Source organism: Scardinius erythrophthalmus (assembly GCF_964197995.2).
Source record: "Scardinius erythrophthalmus genome assembly, chromosome: 20".
Classification (NCBI taxonomy): Eukaryota; Metazoa; Chordata; class Actinopteri; order Cypriniformes; family Leuciscidae; genus Scardinius; species Scardinius erythrophthalmus.
In genome coordinates this window covers 13,488,738-13,508,857 of record NC_138240.1, presented here as the reverse complement: position 1 = coordinate 13,508,857, position 20,120 = coordinate 13,488,738, and the positions used below count along the sequence as shown (strand labels likewise).

At 35.8% G+C, this 20,120-nt stretch overlaps 1 protein-coding gene across 1 annotated transcript; it reads left to right on the top strand.

Annotated features, from left to right (window-relative positions):
• The first annotated feature begins 650 nt into the window (after positions 1 to 650).
• Positions 651 to 20,021, top strand: slc38a5b (solute carrier family 38 member 5b). Its single transcript, XM_081349423.1, has 16 exons — positions 651 to 1,051; positions 10,837 to 10,972; positions 12,427 to 12,496; positions 12,640 to 12,755; positions 13,054 to 13,127; positions 14,145 to 14,237; positions 14,806 to 14,887; positions 15,129 to 15,211; positions 15,922 to 15,980; positions 16,115 to 16,240; positions 16,488 to 16,567; positions 16,942 to 17,042; positions 17,381 to 17,505; positions 18,131 to 18,275; positions 18,944 to 19,047; positions 19,195 to 20,021. Exons 2-16 carry the CDS (start codon positions 10,914 to 10,916, stop codon positions 19,297 to 19,299), a joined length of 1,422 nt encoding a protein of 473 aa, XP_081205549.1. The 5' UTR covers positions 651 to 1,051; positions 10,837 to 10,913; the 3' UTR covers positions 19,300 to 20,021.
• The last annotated feature ends 99 nt before the right edge of the window (positions 20,022 to 20,120 follow it).

Below are 20,120 nucleotides of genomic sequence, written 5' to 3'. Positions count from 1 at the left end.
AATAGTCATTATTTAGTTTTTCTTCGTTTCTGATGTCGCAATACATCGTGCTTTATGAAATCATGCAACATACTCTACCTTGTCTGTGGACATCGAAATTATTTACGACAGCGGTAATGGACAATTCCGCTTCCAACCTGTAGGGCGACCGAAGAGGAAAAGTTCCTTAGTGCTGCTTTAAAAGTCAGATGGACTTTTATGATGGTTTTTTTGGTGCTTTTTTGTCTTCTTCAGAGATTCTGCTAAACTTTTCCTTTTGTGTTCCCAGGTAGAAAGAAAGTCATACAGATTTGGAACTACATGAGGTTGAGTAAATAATGACAGAATTTTAATTTTGGGGTGAACTGTAGGCTACATTTAGTAAGACAAGGGGGAGAAGAAATTATATAAGAGTATGAAAAAGAGGATAGGATATAGACAGAGGAAGTAAAGAGAAGACAATCGTTCACTTACAATTTGATTAAACCTAAATTTATTTACCTGTCTTATTTTATGCTGCCAATTCACATGCTATCGGAAATTTCCTACTTCCAGCTTCTGAAGTCGTGATTACAAGCTCATCGCATTCAAATTTTGACTTAAGGTGTTCATGTTCAATTTTGATAATTCCAATAGCATGTGAAGGCAGCATTAAGTTTTGTCTTTTTCAGCTCAAAATATGGAGCTTCTTTTGGAGTGGACCTTCCATCAATGCGCTGAATAAGAGACAAACAGATGTCAAAGGGTGAAAGAGCCATTGAATTGAATGCTGTTGCCTGCATTAACAGAGTTCAACAGTGACTTTAGTTGTTCATGACATCACAAGTAACTTGAGACGCATTGAGAAGCTCCCTCCCTTTCAGGGTTTTTTCCTCCATGTGCTTCCCACCCTTGCCTCCTGCCTTACTCCCTTCAGTGGAACCACACTGTCCTCTCTCTCTCTCTCTCTCTCTCTCTCTCTCTCTCTCTCTTTCTCTATTGGGCTTAAACCTTTTAACAACTGGGATAAAAAGCAACACCTCAACCAAGAAAAGCTCTGCCTTTGAGAAAACATCAACTGCAATTTAAAAGGGTGAGAGAGTCTTTTTTTCTTCTGAGTATCTGTTGTATTGCCTGAGCACATGGGCTATAAAAGCATATTGCAGTTGACAGGAAAGGCTTAATGGCTTAGGAGAGTTTTGTTAACAAAATTATAGCTTTCATTGTGTTCTATAACTAGCTGTTTTACCATCATACAATTTGCTCTTTGATTGCAATTAATTGGACGTTTTTATAACAATTAAGAAAAATTGTCTAGTTAGACAGTTTTAAGATTTGTTGTTACCCTCAATCACCCTACAGTGTGGTAAAGAATATGGCTAAACATGACTGAAGATAATAGCGTGTGTGAGTTGCAAAGGAAAATCTTTTTGTGCACACTGTACATGACGTTATGCAGGTGTCATATATCCGATCGCAGGGCTAATACCTCAAGCCAGATATAAAAGGCTGCTAGTTGATTTGGACTCGCACGGACTAGACATAAATGATTCGAAATATAGGGCATATGAACATATTCATATGTCTTTAAAATGTTTTCTGTTGACTGAGAGCAGTGTGCACCCACCCAACATATCACTCTTTCTTGACTTTCACAAGTCACTCTTTCTTTGTAAGGTTTTTGTTTAGAATAGATTGAAAGCATGGGATGTTTCTTTTAAGCTGAACCATGACAATGTAAGAAAATAATCTTGATGAACATATAGGTTAAATGTCACTAAATCATGCATTGTTCACATTCTCTTAGTTCTTCAATGTTCCACACATTCTTCTAGATATGTCTAGGTAAAAGTGATTACATAATGCTATTCAGTGATTCATTTAAGTCATCTGAGACTAAATTGGGACTATGAAGACCTCAAAATATCCAAACATCCAAAAATTGTTGCGCAACTTGTAAGGGTACACCCTAATGGATTGATTTAGTAAAGGCATTTAAAGAGCAACTAGGTCATGTATTTGGGAAAAGAGACCTCAAATGTCATTTAACTTTGTAATGTCAGTTTAGTTATTCACTAGCCTCTGGGATATTTGCAAACTTTTCAAAGAAAGATTTTTGAAAACTCTGCTACAAAGTTTGTAGAAATTTATACTTGTTTTGACATTAGCATCATTAATCAGAATACGCTTTGCTTTCCTACTGTATAGTATGCGAAAAGCAATATGTCAAATGACTAGGTTTTCCAAGTAGTATTCATGAAACAGTATAGTTACACAATACCTGGATGTTCACCTGCTGGGACTCTGAATTTTGCATCCCAAAATTGCAATCCCAAATGAGGCCATGGGAACTGTAACTGTAAGCCACTCTTTTCAAGTGCAATTGATAGATACCAAGAACGTGGTTCTTCATGGTTAAATTATACTTGTTAACTCACAAGTGCATTATTTTTGTGGTTATTATTGTTAGTATGTAGCAGTCAGAGGACAATGGATGACAATGGCCATTTTAGATACATGGTAATGTTTTTATACTACACAACTGCCAGTGCCTACCATAAGAAGTACTTTACCAATGATTGAGAAGTGTATTCCTCAGCAAATTCAGCACATACTCCAAAACTATGTGATTTTAGACGCAGCCACTTTTTAAAAACAAGTTTCAATGTAATTTCCTTATCCGCCATTGGCCAGCCAAGCAGATAGTCCTGCCCTAAACTCATGCCATTTGTTGTGCTAATGTTGATATGTCGGGTTGGTCAGGATGCTCAAACAGAGCAATGTATTGATAGCATGTGACCTTAGTGGTTACACTTTTCAGTCTTCAAATGGCTTTTTTATAGTATCTGCATATAAAATAATTTTAATATGTTAACTTTAGCTTAAATGTTTATTAATTCTAAAATTGAATTGAATTGATTTTTTATTTTTTTGTGAAAGAAATTTACCAGAAAGAACAACAGTTTCATTTTGTGAAGTTTGTGCTGGTGAGAGTGTGACCTAACAACATAATTTTTTTAAAGCAATTTTAGCTGTTGACTTTAGGTGAAGCACTTCCTGTTGTATTTTAATCTTTGAAGCACGTAAAGTTCTTTGGCTAGAGTGAGAAAAAAACATCACAGATGAATAATCCCACAATATATGTCGCCATACACTGTTATCTGAAAGGAAAAGTAGAGGAAATCATTATCAGGTGGAAAATGAAAAGGAATGTGTCTAATTTTTTTTGGAGGAGTTTTAAAGGCACAATGTACACAATGATGTTGTGACCCACAAAATTGATAAACCTCAAGTGGTTTCCGTAGCTCTTTTAAACGGATGTCCTGGACATATTGAATATACATGGCCACAGGCGTGGAAATGAGCATGCGGAGAGATCAGCAAGTGCATTGTGTGGTCTGCAACAATGACCAGACCTGGTCTTTTACTTTAACTTCCACTGTTTGAGTCTTTAGGGTTTAAAAGTTAATTTATACTGATGTGGAAAACACGTTCTGTTCGTGATATTATTTATAAAATTTACTACGAGTTCATTTGAGCCTGAATTTTGGCACACATTGGCCCCTGAGCTGAAGGGATCATATTATCTCATGGGAAATACTCTGGAAATTCAAGTAAGGGCAAGTAGACTACACTAATGTGTCTGCCATAAAAAGAGCATTTGAGCACTGTAATACACCTCTAGCCAAGGCCTTAAAATGGATAGCAATAGTGTGAGATGTTGACATACAGGCAGAGGGTCTATAGAGAATGAGAGTGGAACGACAGGAAATGGATGAAGGAATGTGAGTGGAATGGGTGGAGAGATGGTCAAGCTCTGATGGTAAGTGGCTAAAGATAGTACAGACGTTGGGATATGCTAACCTGCCAAATCTTGTCCACAAACTATTTTTGCAACATAATAAATGTGATTTAAAGGTATTTGATCACAGTTTTTTATTAAGTGCTTCTCAGTTGGTTTTGGTTAAGATCCGGATTAGAGTGGGTATTACAATGTAGTACCAACGTAGTGTCATACTAAAGTAAAAAAAAAAAAATTGTATATTATATAATTATAATAAAATGAATGAAAATAAAATAAAAACAATTTTATATTAATTATAAAATAAAATATTTCTATTTACAATATAATATTTACATTATTTTCAAATAAAATACACTAGTGGTGAATTCAGGGTCATTGGGACACTTTTTGCTATTGAGATGACTTGGTAAAGTGTCCCAATCAACCTGAATTCACCACTACGTTCAAAAGTTTGGGATCACAAGATTGATTGAATTTTTGAAAGTCTCTTTTACACTCACCAAGGCTGCATTTATTTGTTATAATATTACTATAATATAATATTATTAATATACAAATATTATTACAATTTAAAATAACCGTTTGAGTATATTTCAAAATGCAATTCATGTGATGGCAAAGTTGCTGATCCTTGTGTCACATGATCTTTCAGAAATCATTCTAACATGCTGATTTGGTGCTCAAGTTACATTTTTTTATTATCAATGTTGAAAACGGTTGTGCTGCTGAATATTTTTGTGGAAAAGTTTGTAGGATTCTTTGATAAATAGAGAGTTCAAAAGAACAGCATTTATTTGAAATATAAATATTTCATTGTATCATGAACTGCATAGTTTCTAATATAAATTAAAATGTTGATGTTTCCATGATTAACATTTCACTTCACAAAGCACATTTAATTAAAGGCACAGTATGTAAGTTTTTCGCAGCTAGAGGTCACTTATTCAAAACAATAGCAAAAGCATAGATTGATGACGCCGTGTAATGGAATCACGTGGAATCTTCACCTCCACCGCCGATGGACAGGATCGTTTTCATGGATGAGCTAATGTATTAAAGTTTTATTAATGTTACTGTGGTATGTTGTTTGTTTATTTTACGATTACAGTTACGTTTAACGTTCGCCTGTTACGTTTGGTCACTTAAATTCACATTATTTTATTTCATTCTAATGAAATAGCCACAAGTGCTGAATTACTATAGAGGTCACTTTATTTGACAAATTAAAGTTGTGGGGTAACGCAGCGCTGTTTTACTTGGCCAAATCAATCGTCCTAAAAATACATTTGAATGTGTTGAAAGTTATGTTAAAGTGACTCGAGGGTAAAAAAAAATCGTGGGTAGCGCAGATATGACGTCATTAATAGCTAATTTCTCTGGATTTGGAAAACATTTGGGATACACAAGTCAATAAAATCTAACATTGTTCTAGTGGTTTTTGGATATTTTAATCTAAAAATCGTATATATTGTGCAGTATGCATAGTATGTTCATTTGCCTTGTTCTTTTACCCTGGTTTCGGATAAGGGTCATGTCATGTTCACCAACCATGTAGGCATCTGCCTAATTTGGTTAGCTTCTGCTGTGTCAGTTGAATTTTCACCAAAAATACTGCTATAATTGGATGAATCAAGTTGATAAGCCATTTGACTAACTAACCTATTTGTGCATGATTATATGGTTAAATGTTGTTTTTTGTTTTCCCCTCCAGTCTGAAAGCTGAGAGCAGTGTTTTATTTTACTATTCATAGGAGTAAAGGGTTAAAAGTTATTCAATGTCACAGCGCTCTTTGCTACCTTCCCCCACTTCTTTCTATTTTTTTCTCTTTTTCCCAGCCCCTCAATGTCCCTACTACACACCCTGCATGTTTTAACTGAGTGCTAAGTTGTTTAAACAAATAACTCAGTGACTCTCTGACAGTTTAGTGGAAAGGTTGTCTGGGCCAAGTAAAATTTTGCATTTAAAATCAGATCCATAGAAGCATTAAAAACAGTCATCTAGTGCTGCATTGAGATAAGCTGCCCCAGGTAACAAGTCAATCTGGTCACACTAGTATATTTCACTCTTGATCAGGCAGTTATTGGGAGTGGTGTTGGACACATACGAGGTGGTCTTGTTGCAGAGAAGTTCTCTTTCTCCTCTTGTCTGTAGGCAAGCTGCCTTCAGGGTGAAATTCTTGGCGAATACACAAGTGTGACGTTTTGCAGCTGACAAATGTAATTTATATAGGGGCTTTTTCCATGAAAAGGTTTTTGGTGCTCATTTATAAAAACTTTGCTATGTAGAAATGTTCAAGTTGCTGATTGATGAAACCATTGAGAAGTGATGAGTTGTGTACTGTTTTAAGAGTAAAGCTGAGCACGTTAACAAACGCTTCCCTTCTGGAATGTTGTCCAGTTGGTTTCAACCTATAGTACACACATGACTCCAATGACTCGTGCCATCAGCAATGTAACATGATATATTGGTTATAAAACTCATGCAATACTCTTTGGTTAAATTGGTTTGAGTTATTGGTAACACTTTACTATTTATTTACTCCAATTCGTTGTTGAAATATAATAATTTACACAGTTTCTGTCAATTTAATTACATATATTTTAAACATTAAATTATATATATATCATATATTTAGCGAAAGAGTTTAATTTCTCTAGCGAACTAACAAGCTGTGGACACTGAATGACTTGCCTGAGGTAAATAATGTTACATGACATTGTTTACAAGCTGTTTTATTGACGTCTTTCCACTGTTGAAACACTGATTGAGCGATTACACAAGATATGATACGTTTCAGTAAGTACTGTGTCTTTTAACAAACCTTCAGATGTTCATTCATGTTTATTCTGTAGCTGGTTTTAAAGAGGAAGAGATGATCGCGTTCACTCGTGCTCAGCACTGCCGCTTGAACTGAGGCACCAATGCACCCACGTCTCCCACATGCGAGTGTGGCTGGCAAGCATACATACGGGCCTCAACTGGGCCAACTATGGCACAAATGGCCCTGTTCTGGCAGCGGCAAAGGTCATGTGGGCCACATTTGGGCCATACACAGCAAGTCACAACTCACACTAAAACTGGCTTGATGTGTGTGGGCCAGATCCGGCCCATATGACCTTTGCCGCTCCCAGAACTGAGATTCCCAGATGAGGCCTGGATATATGGGCAGTGATCTGTCACGCCACATTAAAGAGCGCCAAAAAAGCATTTATTGTTTGAATTTCGTGATAATTCTAATAATTAACAGAATTTGTTAGATTACACTTTGTTTCTTATCGAAAGCAAAACGCAGAGCTTATTGCGATTATTGGTGGTGGTTAATGGTGGTTAGGTTACAACGCTGTATTCATCGTGTACACATAAGGCCACATTTACACAAAGCTGGGTATTTAGAGAAACAAATATTTCCCCCCCTCCATTTTCAATAATAACATAGTGCACACAATAGCCTTTTCAATAAAGTTGTCATTTACATCAACCCGCATAAATACGCCGTCGAGTGCCATCATAACTATGCCAAAACTATGAGCGGCAGAGTAGGGAGAAGGATAAAGCCATGCAAGCCAATCAGAACTGTAAACATAGGGTGGTCACATGACGTTAAGCATTTTCTGGCGCATAATGTGACGTTTGAGAACCTGAAACCCTGTTTCTCCCAGTTGACACGGCAACACATAACCGGCGTTATCAGAAATCTTCACTTTGGCCGGAGTTTTTAGAAAAAAACTTTAGAAAATCGTTTTCTGTGATAAAAACTGGGTTTTCGTGTAAATGAGAGGCCACACCGCAGGGAAATATCTATAATAAGACGCACGAAAATTCACGAGACGCATACCGTTACATCCCTAATTATGTACCGTTACATCCCTAATTATATTTAATCAAATATCAAGGAAGAAAAATGTGTTTTTTGACATAAGGTAAAGTGAGGTCAACCTCAACAATGGGATGGGCTGGGATGGGCTGGGCTGGGCTGGGCGGGGCAGTAGTTCATAATGTATTAATAATGTGAACTAATTGAACCTTAAATTGTTGTTTTATATCAGAAGATCAAGCTAAGTCACCAATGCTATATTTGAAAACTGCATATTTTGTTAAGTATTATTTATAGACTATAGACCTTATGTAGCCCCGCCCCTTTTCAGCGCTGCGCTCGTTGTCTTTTGACTTCCGGTCTGTATTTTCACAGCGATCTTGAGTATTTATGAATGAACGGCTCGTTTTAAAATCTTCCCGGTCTAGGCATTTGTTAAGACATCTGCTTTAAACATTATAATCCTCATGATAACTTTCGTTAACTTTACATTAAGTAAATCCACTTCTAAAGCTAATTACTCCTGGACAGCATTGCCATAGAAATATAACAGAGCAACCGCAAAAACAGAAGTTCAAAGACAATATTCTAAAGATGGCGGCGTCCTCGTTTCTCTGGCGCATAACTAAGGTCTATATTTATGAATATTTTGAATTAGCTCTTATTTTTATATTTTCAGTTTTCATTTTATTTTTAGTTAAAGATTTTTATTTTAGCTTTAATTTATTTTATATATTAAAACTTAACGCAACAAGAAATATTTTCCATTTAGGTTATTCATCTAATATGTATAGCTTTATTTGAATTAATGAAAACAGTTTTGAATTGTTTTACTAACAATAACAACAGTGATTGTTTATGATGTACTTTAATTGTACATTTACATTGAACATTATTTATCACTAAAATTTCTGTCGAATTAGCAGGATTTGGATTAGCCTACAGATAAATTGTTGATGCCTTTATTAATATAAGTGCTCAGGCTTTTAAACTTATGTTAAAGTTATTCAGTACTGTACAATTTATTCTTTAATGACTAGTATGAAAAAAACATGTAAGTCTTTTAGTAGTGAGTTTAAGCAAGAAATAATGATTATGAGCTTATGAGGAAATGCTTTCCACAAGACGCTTCCACAAGGCTTTATTATTGTTTAATTTTGTGCCTTCAGGCATACATCAACATTAAGAGTGTGCAATTCTGCACTCCAGCCTTCAGATACTTATAACAGAATTACCAGAATTACCATTCAGCCTGATGGGTCAGACACTTTAATGACTTTTACCGTACAGTGTGGAATTCTGCCGGGCCACAGTACAAAAGGTCAACATCTCAGGCTGGCAACTGAATGCTAAATCGTGGAAACAATATATATTGTCAATCCATTAATCAGATGAGGCTAATAAGAGTCACTTTTAGAAGAGTTGTGTCGCTTTTATATTCTCTCAGTTGTGTATGCTAATTGCCTTGGTGAAATACTTTTCAGAGTTATAATTTATTATTATTTAATTTTGAATGATGTAAAGTCATATTTATTTTTTGTATATTCATAATATTCTAATTTCATAACATCTCCTAAAATCTCAGTTACAGAGTTTCACATAGAAGCATATTTTATTTTTTAAATATTAACACCTAAACATTAACATCAGAATTTAAACATTCTTTGCTGTGTGTGAGTAAAAGACCAAGGCGTGAATCACCATGTGCTGCCTGGCAGTATGTATGTATGTACAACAAATCTTATCAATTTTTTGAGTGTACAAGGTTGTGTTCGGAAAGCAGTTCAGGAACCACAGCTGGCAGGAGCTGCTGGAAAACTTCCAAACCTCCGAAGCTTGAGCCACGTATTCAAACTTGTGGGCTGAATGTGACTGTGAATTTCATATCCAACAGCAATTCACCTTGTTGCTTCTTCCCACAGCATTTCACAGGGTCTCATAAACACACTGATCTCATATTTGTTTACATATTTCTGGTAGATTCACCCTGGCATTGGAGAGAGATTTTTCCATTTACACTTTCTTACGTGTTTGAGACACTGTGCGATAATTCGCATACACACGGCAAGAAACATTCTCAGTAGAGCTGTTTGAGTCACATGCTGTTATTTTTGTGAGTATGTGACCATTATTCCTGCCATATGGAATAGATCCCACTGATTTCAACATCTGAACCATCAGTAGTCTGCAAGCCTCTACTGAGTTAATGTATAACATGATGGCCTGACTGATGTCAGTCATAATAATGGAAAATTGATAAAAAAAAATCAATGATGCTAAAATAACACTCATTCCCACCCCTTCTAAAAGTTGCTAAAAGACAGAATGCCAAAGGTAGCGTCTCTCCAGAGGCAGTTCCGGCCACTCTTGTCAGTCAGTAAAGATTGGAATTTAGGATGAGTGTCATAAACAAAAAGTATACAAATCTTCCAGAGTTTCGATGTACACAATGGCTGTAGAGTTACGTAATGACGTAACAAACATAAACGCAAACGTTTTACGTAAAAAAGAGCGCAAAAGTTTTTTAAGTCAAACATTAATTCCAGAGCTCTTCGTTCATCAATGAATTTACGCACACAGAGAACGGCATGTTGTACCAGAACAATAGTTTGCCCAGGAGTGTGGTTTTTGAAGTGTGGTTCGCCCGCCACATCAGTTCTTAAAAAAATGTGCTCTCTTAGAAGCTGTTTCTTTATAAATGATCATTTACACATGCATTTGAAAAGGCAAGAATCCAAAATAAACCTAGAATTACAGAATTCCTGGCTCTCTTGGGCTCTATTTTTTCTTCTTGAAACATGAGTCCCTCTAGAACCAGTCACAATAGAGGTGGTGAGAAATGGACACATGGACCTCATGTTTCCTGGACCTTCAGCTACATCTTGACAGTTCTCACAGTTTCTACAGTCATAGTATAACTTTCAGGAATATTATGGATTAAGAGTCTAAACAAAAGACAGGATGTGAAGACAGAGTCAAAGAGGGCATATAACAATCTTCAGGTGGCTTCTCTAAAGTAGCTCTGTGGTTGCTTCAAAGTCGTTGTAAATGTTGTGCAATATCGGCTAGAATAGACATCTGTACAACCAGCTAAGAGACTGTTTTGATTGTGTGCTTTGGTTCTGTGTAAATGATGCAGCATTCTTTGTTGTTATCATAACAGAGTACTATTACTGTTCAATAGTTTGGGGTCAGTAAGATAAAAAAAATTGCTGCTTCAGATGCCTCATATGAGATATTAATTTTTTTTTCTTGCAGATCTACTTTAGAGAAAACCCTTCACTCCTCACTTCACAAGTGCTGCTCAAAAGAGAAAAAGAAAGAAACTATACATCATGGAACTTCAGAAACTAACAAACGGTCACCACCGTGACTTTCAACATCTTGAGGAAGGGTACGTGTCATTTATTAGTAGTGATTTGGCTTTTAAAACAGAATTATACGCTTGTCTCTAAATCTGTCACTGTGTGTCTATTTTCAGTTGCCTTGCAGATGCATGCTAAAAGCAAAGCAAACACACTAGTCAGTTGCTTCACCATCTCTAGAAAAACACCACAGTCAAAAGCAAAGTTACATTTATTTTTAAGTGAATATTTGGGTGAACTTAAAATGAACCTAAATGGAAAATGTGAGCATTGCAACATCACTGAAATATTTTTTTTTCCAGGGAGTGAGAAATTTAGCAGCACATCACAACATAGCCTTCACCTCATTAGCACACAGAAATAACCTTGGATTTATGGTCACATTAATGCATTCCATAGAGGTTGAACAAATCGGATGTGTTAACTGTTAAACAACAATATAATCAATGATATCATCCTTGACATATTTTATTATTACATGTAAACACTATGATAAACTTGGCCTGGGTTGTTTAGTTACCAGGTGCATCTCTTTGTGTCATTTTAATGGCTGTCTTGTAAGGCAAAAGGCATAAAACTTAATTGTATTAACCTGAGCCCCATGCGGCTTTGCTACTGTAAACCCTAACGCTCAAAAAAATTAATTGGTTTGAGTAGGACAAACTTAAATTAAACTAAATAGTTCTGAGTATTTAGCACTTTCTTTTTCTTTCAAGTTCACAGAATTGATATATTTTAAGTAAAATGAACTGTTTCATTGTTTTGAGTTTTATGAAATGATTTATTTTAATTTAAACAAACTTAAGTTTAACTGAAACGGCTGGGATGTCTATTTCCCAGCATGCTTTGCCGATGGCACTTGAATGGGAGAGTAAATGCTAAAATTAAGTGTAATATAATGTTTTTTTATTGTGCAAGATTAATGTTAAGTGGGAGATTGAGTATTGATTAATGTTTTGTTATGTTAATTTAGAAGAATTTCTGTTAATGTTGGTTTTAGGATATTTACCATCATGGTGACAAGTGGTGCATGCGGCTTGATTTGAGATTAAATAAAATCTTTATATTGTTTTACTCATGCAGCAAGTGCTGTATAACATACTATTGTTAGCATGATAACATAATAGTATGTTAGCAAACTAGCTTGTTAAAACTATAAGTTAATACTAATGAAGTGTTCACATTGAGATTACATGAAGGTTTTAAGTTAAATGTATGAAATAGTGTACTCTGATTTTAATTGTTCTTAACTTGAAATGTTTAAGTACAAACTTAAAATCTGCCAGTTCTGCTTACTTAAACTTTGAATTTCAAAACTTGAAAAAATTGAGGCAATCGATTGCCTTACATTTTTTGAGTTCTGCTAACTTATTCAGGTTTACAGCTTACACAGTTCATTTGACTTGTTCATTTTGAAGCGTCACATTTGAGTATCTGGTAATTGTTGCATTTCTAAAATGTTACATTTGTCTATTTGTTTTAGAGAGTCACCTGAACGAGAGGAGTTTTTACCACACAAGAGTGATGGAGGAAAACCTCCTCAGTTTACAGATGTGAGTGCAGAAATAAAAATCCCATTCCATCCAGCTCATATTAATAAAGCATCCAACCATTCAACTATTTTCATCAGTTATTTCCATGGTCTCTTTTGCCACTTGCTTTCCCTCTTATTGTCTCTGTGTCTTTTTTCTGCTAGTTTGAAGGAAAGACATCATTTGGAATGTCTGTTTTCAACCTTAGCAATGCCATCATGGGTAGTGGGATTCTGGGACTGTCCTATGCCATGTCCAACACTGGTATCATCCTCTTTCTGTGAGTATCCCAAATTGCACCTCAGGTTCACAACTAACCAAATGCCCTGGAGGTCTGCAGAGTAGGTAGTTGTATGACATTTCTAACCATTTGTATGATCAGTAACTAATTGTCTAATGAACATACAATACTTCGATTGCTTACTTTCTTTATTTTAAATGCACATCTTCAACTATGTAGAGAATTTACATGAGATAAAACTTTTTTTTTTCATGTTCTTGTGTCATGTATTGATGTTACAGACATTTTCTCGTTCATTTACTTGTTTGTGTTTCATGTCTTCTGCTTTTTTTAACAGGGTCTTGTTGACCTGCATTGCTGTCTTATCAACATACTCTGTCCATCTTCTGCTGAGGAGCGCAGGGGTTGTGGGTACGACCAATTCAGAAGTTTTCGTGTTCATGTTAAAGGATTAGTTCACTTCAGAATTAAAATTAAAATTTCCTGATAATTTTTCTCACCCCCATGTCATCCAAGATGTTTATGTCTTTCTTTCTTCAGTCGAAAAAGAAATTAAGGTTTTTGAGGGAAACATTCCATGATTTTTTTCCATAAAGTGAACTTCAACAGGAACCAACATGTTGAAGGTCCAAACTGCAGTTTTAATGCAGTTTTAATCCCAGCTGAGGAATAAGGGTCTTATCCAGTAAAATGATCTGCCATTTTCTAAAAAAAGAAAAATGTATATACTTTTTAACCACAAATGCTCATCTTGCACTTGCTCTGCAATGCGCCACACATTACGTAATCACGTTTGAACGGTCACGCTTGTTTCCGGTATGTAAAAAGTATATACATTTTTCTCCATCTCATTTTCTCCTCCAACTTCAAAATTGTCCGACATCGAAACTGCAATTTGGACCTTCAACCCATTGGTTTCCGTTGGAGTCCACTATAAGGAGAAAAATCCTGGAATATCATACTGAAAAACCTTCATTTCTTTTCGACTGAAGAAAGAAAGGCATAAACATATTGGATGACATGGAGGTGAGTAAAAAAGAGACAATTGCTCATGACACCAAGACTTAAATACTTCTATTTAGCATTATTTTCTAACTGAAAACAGTATTTTTCATTATAAGTCATATTATCTGTACTCTGCACAACTTATTGAACATTTTAATAAAAAAATCAATTCAATAAAAAAAAGTCATTTAAATTTCAGAATGTCTCAGTATTTATCACGTCACACTTTTAATTTAATGACAATGATGAATTATTGATTGAATGAAAGCTTTCAATCTAAAGCTTTTTGATTATTTCCAGGTTGTAATAAGATTTTAAATGCAGTATTTTCAATGTGGTGTCAGACTTTTGGACCCCACTACATATGAGATTTGCGTTAGTTCATCAGGCATTAATCACTAAACTGTAATATTGTCTCTACAGGTATTCGTGCCTATGAACAACTGGGTAAACGAGCGTTTGGACACCCGGGAAAAATACTGGCAGCTCTTGTCATAACATTACACAACATTGGTGGTAAGTTGGAGTTTTGGCTTGGTTCTGATCTCATTTCCAAACTCCTTTTTTATCTCTGTATATCTTTTCTCTGACTTTTTCCTTAAGCGGTCCAGTTTTACTGATTATAAGTTATAATTATCCATTAGATTGAAATAGTATCTCTCTATTATTTGTTCTGTTAGTAGGATTGAATAAAAACCATAAAATGTATATTCATAAAGGCTTTTAAAGTATTATAAAGCCTTTAAAAATACAGTGATGTGATTTAGGAGCAGTCCCTGAGTCTCATGAGGAATAATATGTTGCGCATAGAATGTTAGCAGGACTATGTTACATAACCTTCCCTCTCAGACTAACAAATGTTTTGTCCTGCCAGCAGTAATGTAATACATTTGTGATGCTTTTGGCTCTCTAAACTTGGAAAGAGTCACATCTTCTACAGTATAAAATGTTGCAGTGCAAAACTCCTTAATTTTTCGTTAAATATTGCTATGTGTTAACAATTATAAAATATGTACATCTGCCATTTAGATGGGTGTCAGTACAACCAAACTGTGTCTGATGTGTCTCTCTGTCTTTCTTTCAGCAATGTCTAGCTACCTCTTCATTGTGAAGTATGAATTACCTCTGGTTATTCAGGCTTTCCTTGGCCTTCAGCACAGCAGTGGGTGAGAAACACAATAATCTGTTTCTCCCCGTGTCCTCCTAATGAGTCTAATTTAATCTAGCCAAGAATTAGATCAAATGTTTGGGTCATCCAAGGTAATTTTGCATTCCTAACTCAGAGCAATCCAAATCCTCCTACTGTTGTTGAAATACATAAACCTTGCAGCGTTCCTTGCAGTAGGTGAGTAGGCTGCCTTATTCTTTCTCTCTCTCTTTTTATTTTATTTTTTTTTTTGCTTATAGTGTGTGGTTCCTGAATGGCAACTATCTGATCGTCATTGTGTCCATTTGCGTCATCTTGCCACTTGCCCTGATGAGACAGCTTGGTAAGCCATTTTGCTTTGTACTGGTTGTGAATTCATCCTCTTCTCATCCTTTTTATTTGCTTGTCACATTGCCAGTGTTCATAATATTTTCCTCCTCTCACTTGTAAAACACAATCTGCTTTACTCACACACACATTTGAAAGGGTCCATGGCCTTTTCTGTAGAGTCCTGCAGTATATCCAGACTGATTTTTATGATGTCTTAAAGAATTTTTTTTTGTCTGGTTTAGAAGTTTTGAAATCTACAGATCTAATTTGAGAGCACTGATTTGTAACCCAAAACAAATCGAAACAAACAACTGTTGCTAGAATCAAGTCAAATCAAATTAAAGGTGCAGTAAGCGATTTGAGAAAAGCTGTTGGATCGGACTGAGCACCAAAACACACTTGTAACCTATCAGCATTAAGGGGCGTATACACTCATTAGGGGGGAGGTACCCGTGTTGCATAGCGTGTTTGTGAGTTTGGGGGTGGAGCTATCAAGATAGGGGTGTGATCCTTTTGGGTAGGGGCGTGTTTGTTTTGGTGATTTCAAATATCAACAGCATTTCTCAGAAATCGGTTACTGCACCTTTAATTTGTATAGCGCTTTTCAAAATACACATTGCTTCAAAATCATGATGTTAATGTTTAAATATATCTTCGTATCTTCAAGTATAGTTGTATAATATAGTTTACATTTTGTGTAAAAATATCTGTTGTTTGTTGCAGGGTACCTGGGCTACACCAGTGGCTTCTCTCTGACATGTATGGTTTTCTTCCTGATCTCAGTAAGTGTTGATTACTTGATGCTGTAGTCTGTATGTGGTCTTTGGAGAAAACATCAAAAGATAACTCAAAATCTCTCTGGTTTAACTCTATCTTTCCACTATTTATAACTTTTTTTTATGTTTGTGTGTCGTAGGTCATCTACAAGAAGTTCAATATCCCGTGTCCTTTCGATGGTTTTACCAACCACACTGCTGAAAACTATTCTACACCATCTATTGATGGTGAATGTGAAGCTAAATACTTCACCATCAACCAGCAGGTTAGGAAGCGTCTTCATCATTGCAAGAATTTATTCAGGAAGTATCATTTATAACCCTTTATGACCTGCACCCCAGATCGACAAGCTATTGTCATTATAGCTCTGAACAGACAGGAAATGCTCAGTGGAAATACTGTTACCACGCAACTAGTTCTTTCAGTATGATGACATATGTGTGAGGCTGCCTCACTGCATGAGATCAGACACGGCTTTATGTAGTTTTTTATTTACTCTGTTTGTCTTCCAGACAGCCTACACGGTTCCCATCTTGGCCTTCGCTTTTGTATGCCACCCTGAGGTGCTGCCGATCTACACTGAGCTGCGCAAGTACGTTAAGAACGCACATGCTCTCTGAAAGATCATGTGACATTGAATACTGGAGTAATGATGCTGAAAATTCAGCTTTACCATCACAGAAATACATTACATTTTTAAATATATTACAACAGAAAACAGTTCAATTGTACAAATTTTAAATTGTGTTATATGTAGCACAATATTGCTGTGTTTTTTATTTAAATAAGTGTCTTGGTGAGCGTAAGAGACTTTAAAAACATTAAGAATAACACACATTAAGTGTGTTATATACATAGATAAATACATATATATGAATTATAATATGTCTGTATTTCTTTGTTCCAAGAAGGGAAACATGAGTCAAAAGTAAATCTCCTTTATTATTGTTGTTTTGACACTTTTAGTCCCACAAAGAGACGCATGCAGGCCATTGCCAACGTGTCCATCCTGGGGATGTTTGTCATGTATCTGCTCACTGCCATCTTTGGCTACCTCACCTTTTATTGTAAGCGCTTTGGATTTTAAAATAAAAATTATGTTCAATGCTGCATGCCAGCCATAAAATTTACCCTAATGTACCATTTCAGTTGCTATCCGTACGATACTACCACAAAGACAATCATTTCTTCTGTTAAAAGAAAAGGAAATGTAATCATTGGAAATTATTGTGTTTTAACAATATGACTTTAGAGGTGAGGCATCACTGATGCTATCTGATCACAGGCCATACTTAATAATACATTTGTGGTTTAGCTTGTTTAATAGAACCTACATCTGTTCATGTGTGAGAGTAATTTAAGCACAGTCTGAAAATAGTAGTTAATCTCAAAATATCTCTCTCAGTAAACACAGAGGCAGAACTTCTACACACCTACAGCAAGGTGGATCCTCTGGACACGCTCATCCTGTGTGTGCGTGTGGCCGTGCTGGTGGCCGTGACTCTGACTGTTCCCGTTGTGCTCTTCCCGGTAATGAGACCTTTTTTGAATGCGGTTATATGGTGATATCTGACTTGCTTTCCTGCTTTTATATTTCTAAGATAAAACTATGTTGTAGCATCTTGTCAAAAGTTGATACTCCATCCAAAAATGAAAATTCTCTCATCATTTATTCACCATCATGCTGTCTCGGATGTATATGACTTTCATTGCTTTAGATGGACCGAAACAGATTTTTTTTTTTAAATAATCCATCGCTCTGAGTCCATATACGGGATCTTTAAAAACCACACAAAGTAAACCATGACAACCCCAGTTGATGTTCCTTACTTTCACTTCAGAAGACACTGATTCATCAACTGGGGTCTTATGGATTACCGTCATGTTCACTTTGTGTGGTTTTTGAAGCGTCAACTTTGGGGTTCCTATACACTTGCATTATATGGACTCCCAGACATTGATTATTTTTCAAAAAATGTTTGTTTCTGTTCATCAGAAGAAAGAAAGCCATATGAATCTGGGACGACATGAGGGTGAGTAAAAGATGAGAACATTTTTGATATTTTGGGTGGAGCATCCCTTTGTTGAGTTTTTTTTTAATGCAGGACAGATGTGTTAATTATTTTGATTTCTTTGTCGTTTTTTTTTTTTTTAGATTCGCAGAGCACTTCTTCAGCTTCTGTTCCCTGATAAGCCCTTCCATTGGGTGCGTCACATCTCTATTGCATTGTGTCTCCTTTTTGTTGTCAATCTGCTCGTCATTTTTGTGCCCAACATTCGTGACATTTTCGGCATCATCGGTGAGTAAATAAAGAAAATTTAAATGTGCACCTAAAGAGAATACCAGTGCAATGCTGCAAAATAACATTATTGTAGCTTTAGTTCAGTTGCATGATAATCTAATAAGCATAAAAATACATATCACTCACAAATATTGGGTAGAATAATCCATTTGTAAAAAACAAATATATTAAATAAATTAATGTTCATTTATAATATTGCTCTGCTCGTTAACAGCTATAAATGGTTAGATAAGACATCACAATTCAGCATTCAGATATTACAATGATGTCATCAGGGTTACAATGATGTCATCACTGCTGCATTTTGAATGCTGGGGATTCTATCAATGTATGTCAATGGTCAAATTGTCTTAAAGGTGCAGTCACATTTACTGTTGTTCGATGAATTTTCATGGTTGAAATCCAGTTATTTGAATAAGAATCCACACGATTGTGAATTTTGTGTGAGGAAGAAAGATTTTTCTGTGAAGATTTCGCCACGGGTTTAGGCTGGTCACGCGGATTCGCCGCCTTGACCAACGGAAGGTTTATGAAGGTGAATGGTTTAAAAGTGACTCCTGTGTGAGACAATAGTCAATGGAACTTGTTGGACTGAAGTTTTGCTAATTTGACCTCACCTTAAGCTTAAACTTCCTTTATTCATTTTTTTTTTGTTCATTTCATAGGTGCAACCTCTGCTCCAAGCTTGATCTTCATCCTCCCGGGTCTTTTTTACATCCGAATCGTTTCCACCGAGCAAGAGCCAATGAACTCAAGACCAAAAATTCAGGCAAGTCTCAAACTTTCCCTATTTTGAATCAATGTGGTGTACAAATAAATCAAAAGAGAATTTGATTTAATGTACACATTACGGTTAACTGAGAGTCAGATGTTCTTAGTCATCAAAAGTATCTTCTCTCATTCTTTTGTTTTTCAGGCTGCCTGTTTCACTGCTCTAGGCTTCATCTTTATGAGCATGAGCTTGACGTTCATCGCACTGGATTGGATCTACGGAGAGAATCGAAGTGGAGGAGGTCACTGATCTTCAACCACAAAACTGTAAGGGTCCAAAAAGCCTTTGAGGAACATCACCACCCCTTCTCACTCCTGAATGTGAGAGAATCCAAAACATCACTTAGGCTGGACCCAACTCACCTCAGATCTGTTATCCCGCTGAGAAAAGGACTGATGTCCTGCCATCTTTAAAATTAAAATGGATACATCCTATGATGTTTCATAGTGGAGGATTTCTGGGGGACACAGAAATGTCATGCCATTTTGAAGGTGTTTCTACAATCATAACTAAAAATTATGTTTGTGTTGTAGATGGAATCCTGCTATATAGCTTTAAAATAACGCTAAAAGATACAGCACATGCCAAAATAAATGACTGGAGGGGTTTGTTTTATTGTCTGATGGAGACAATATCATCTGACCTACCATCAGACCTATCATCTGGTCTTTTGTCCCATCAAATGCAAGCCATAGACTCAGAGTGCAATACTTAGGAAATTGAAACACATTTTCCTTCTTTAGTTTGTTCATCCAAAAATGTTGCTTAAGATAAGAAAATTCAACATCATCTCAGAATGGCTGCAGACCTGAACTGAATCTGTCTGCGTCATCTTCTTTTTTTTTATTCTCTTATCTGAGAATCAAATTTCTGAAATTCAAGTTCAGAAAAAAAATCATTTGAGATACAAATTTGTCATGAAATATTGTGTGATAAAAACTTCACTACAATTAAAAAGACAATCAGCCTCATACTATTGCAGTGTTTTTTTCCTGCTGCATATCATTTACTTTGTCAAACAAATGTAAGGTACGTACAGTTACAATATTTCGTGGTGCAGTGGGGTGGAA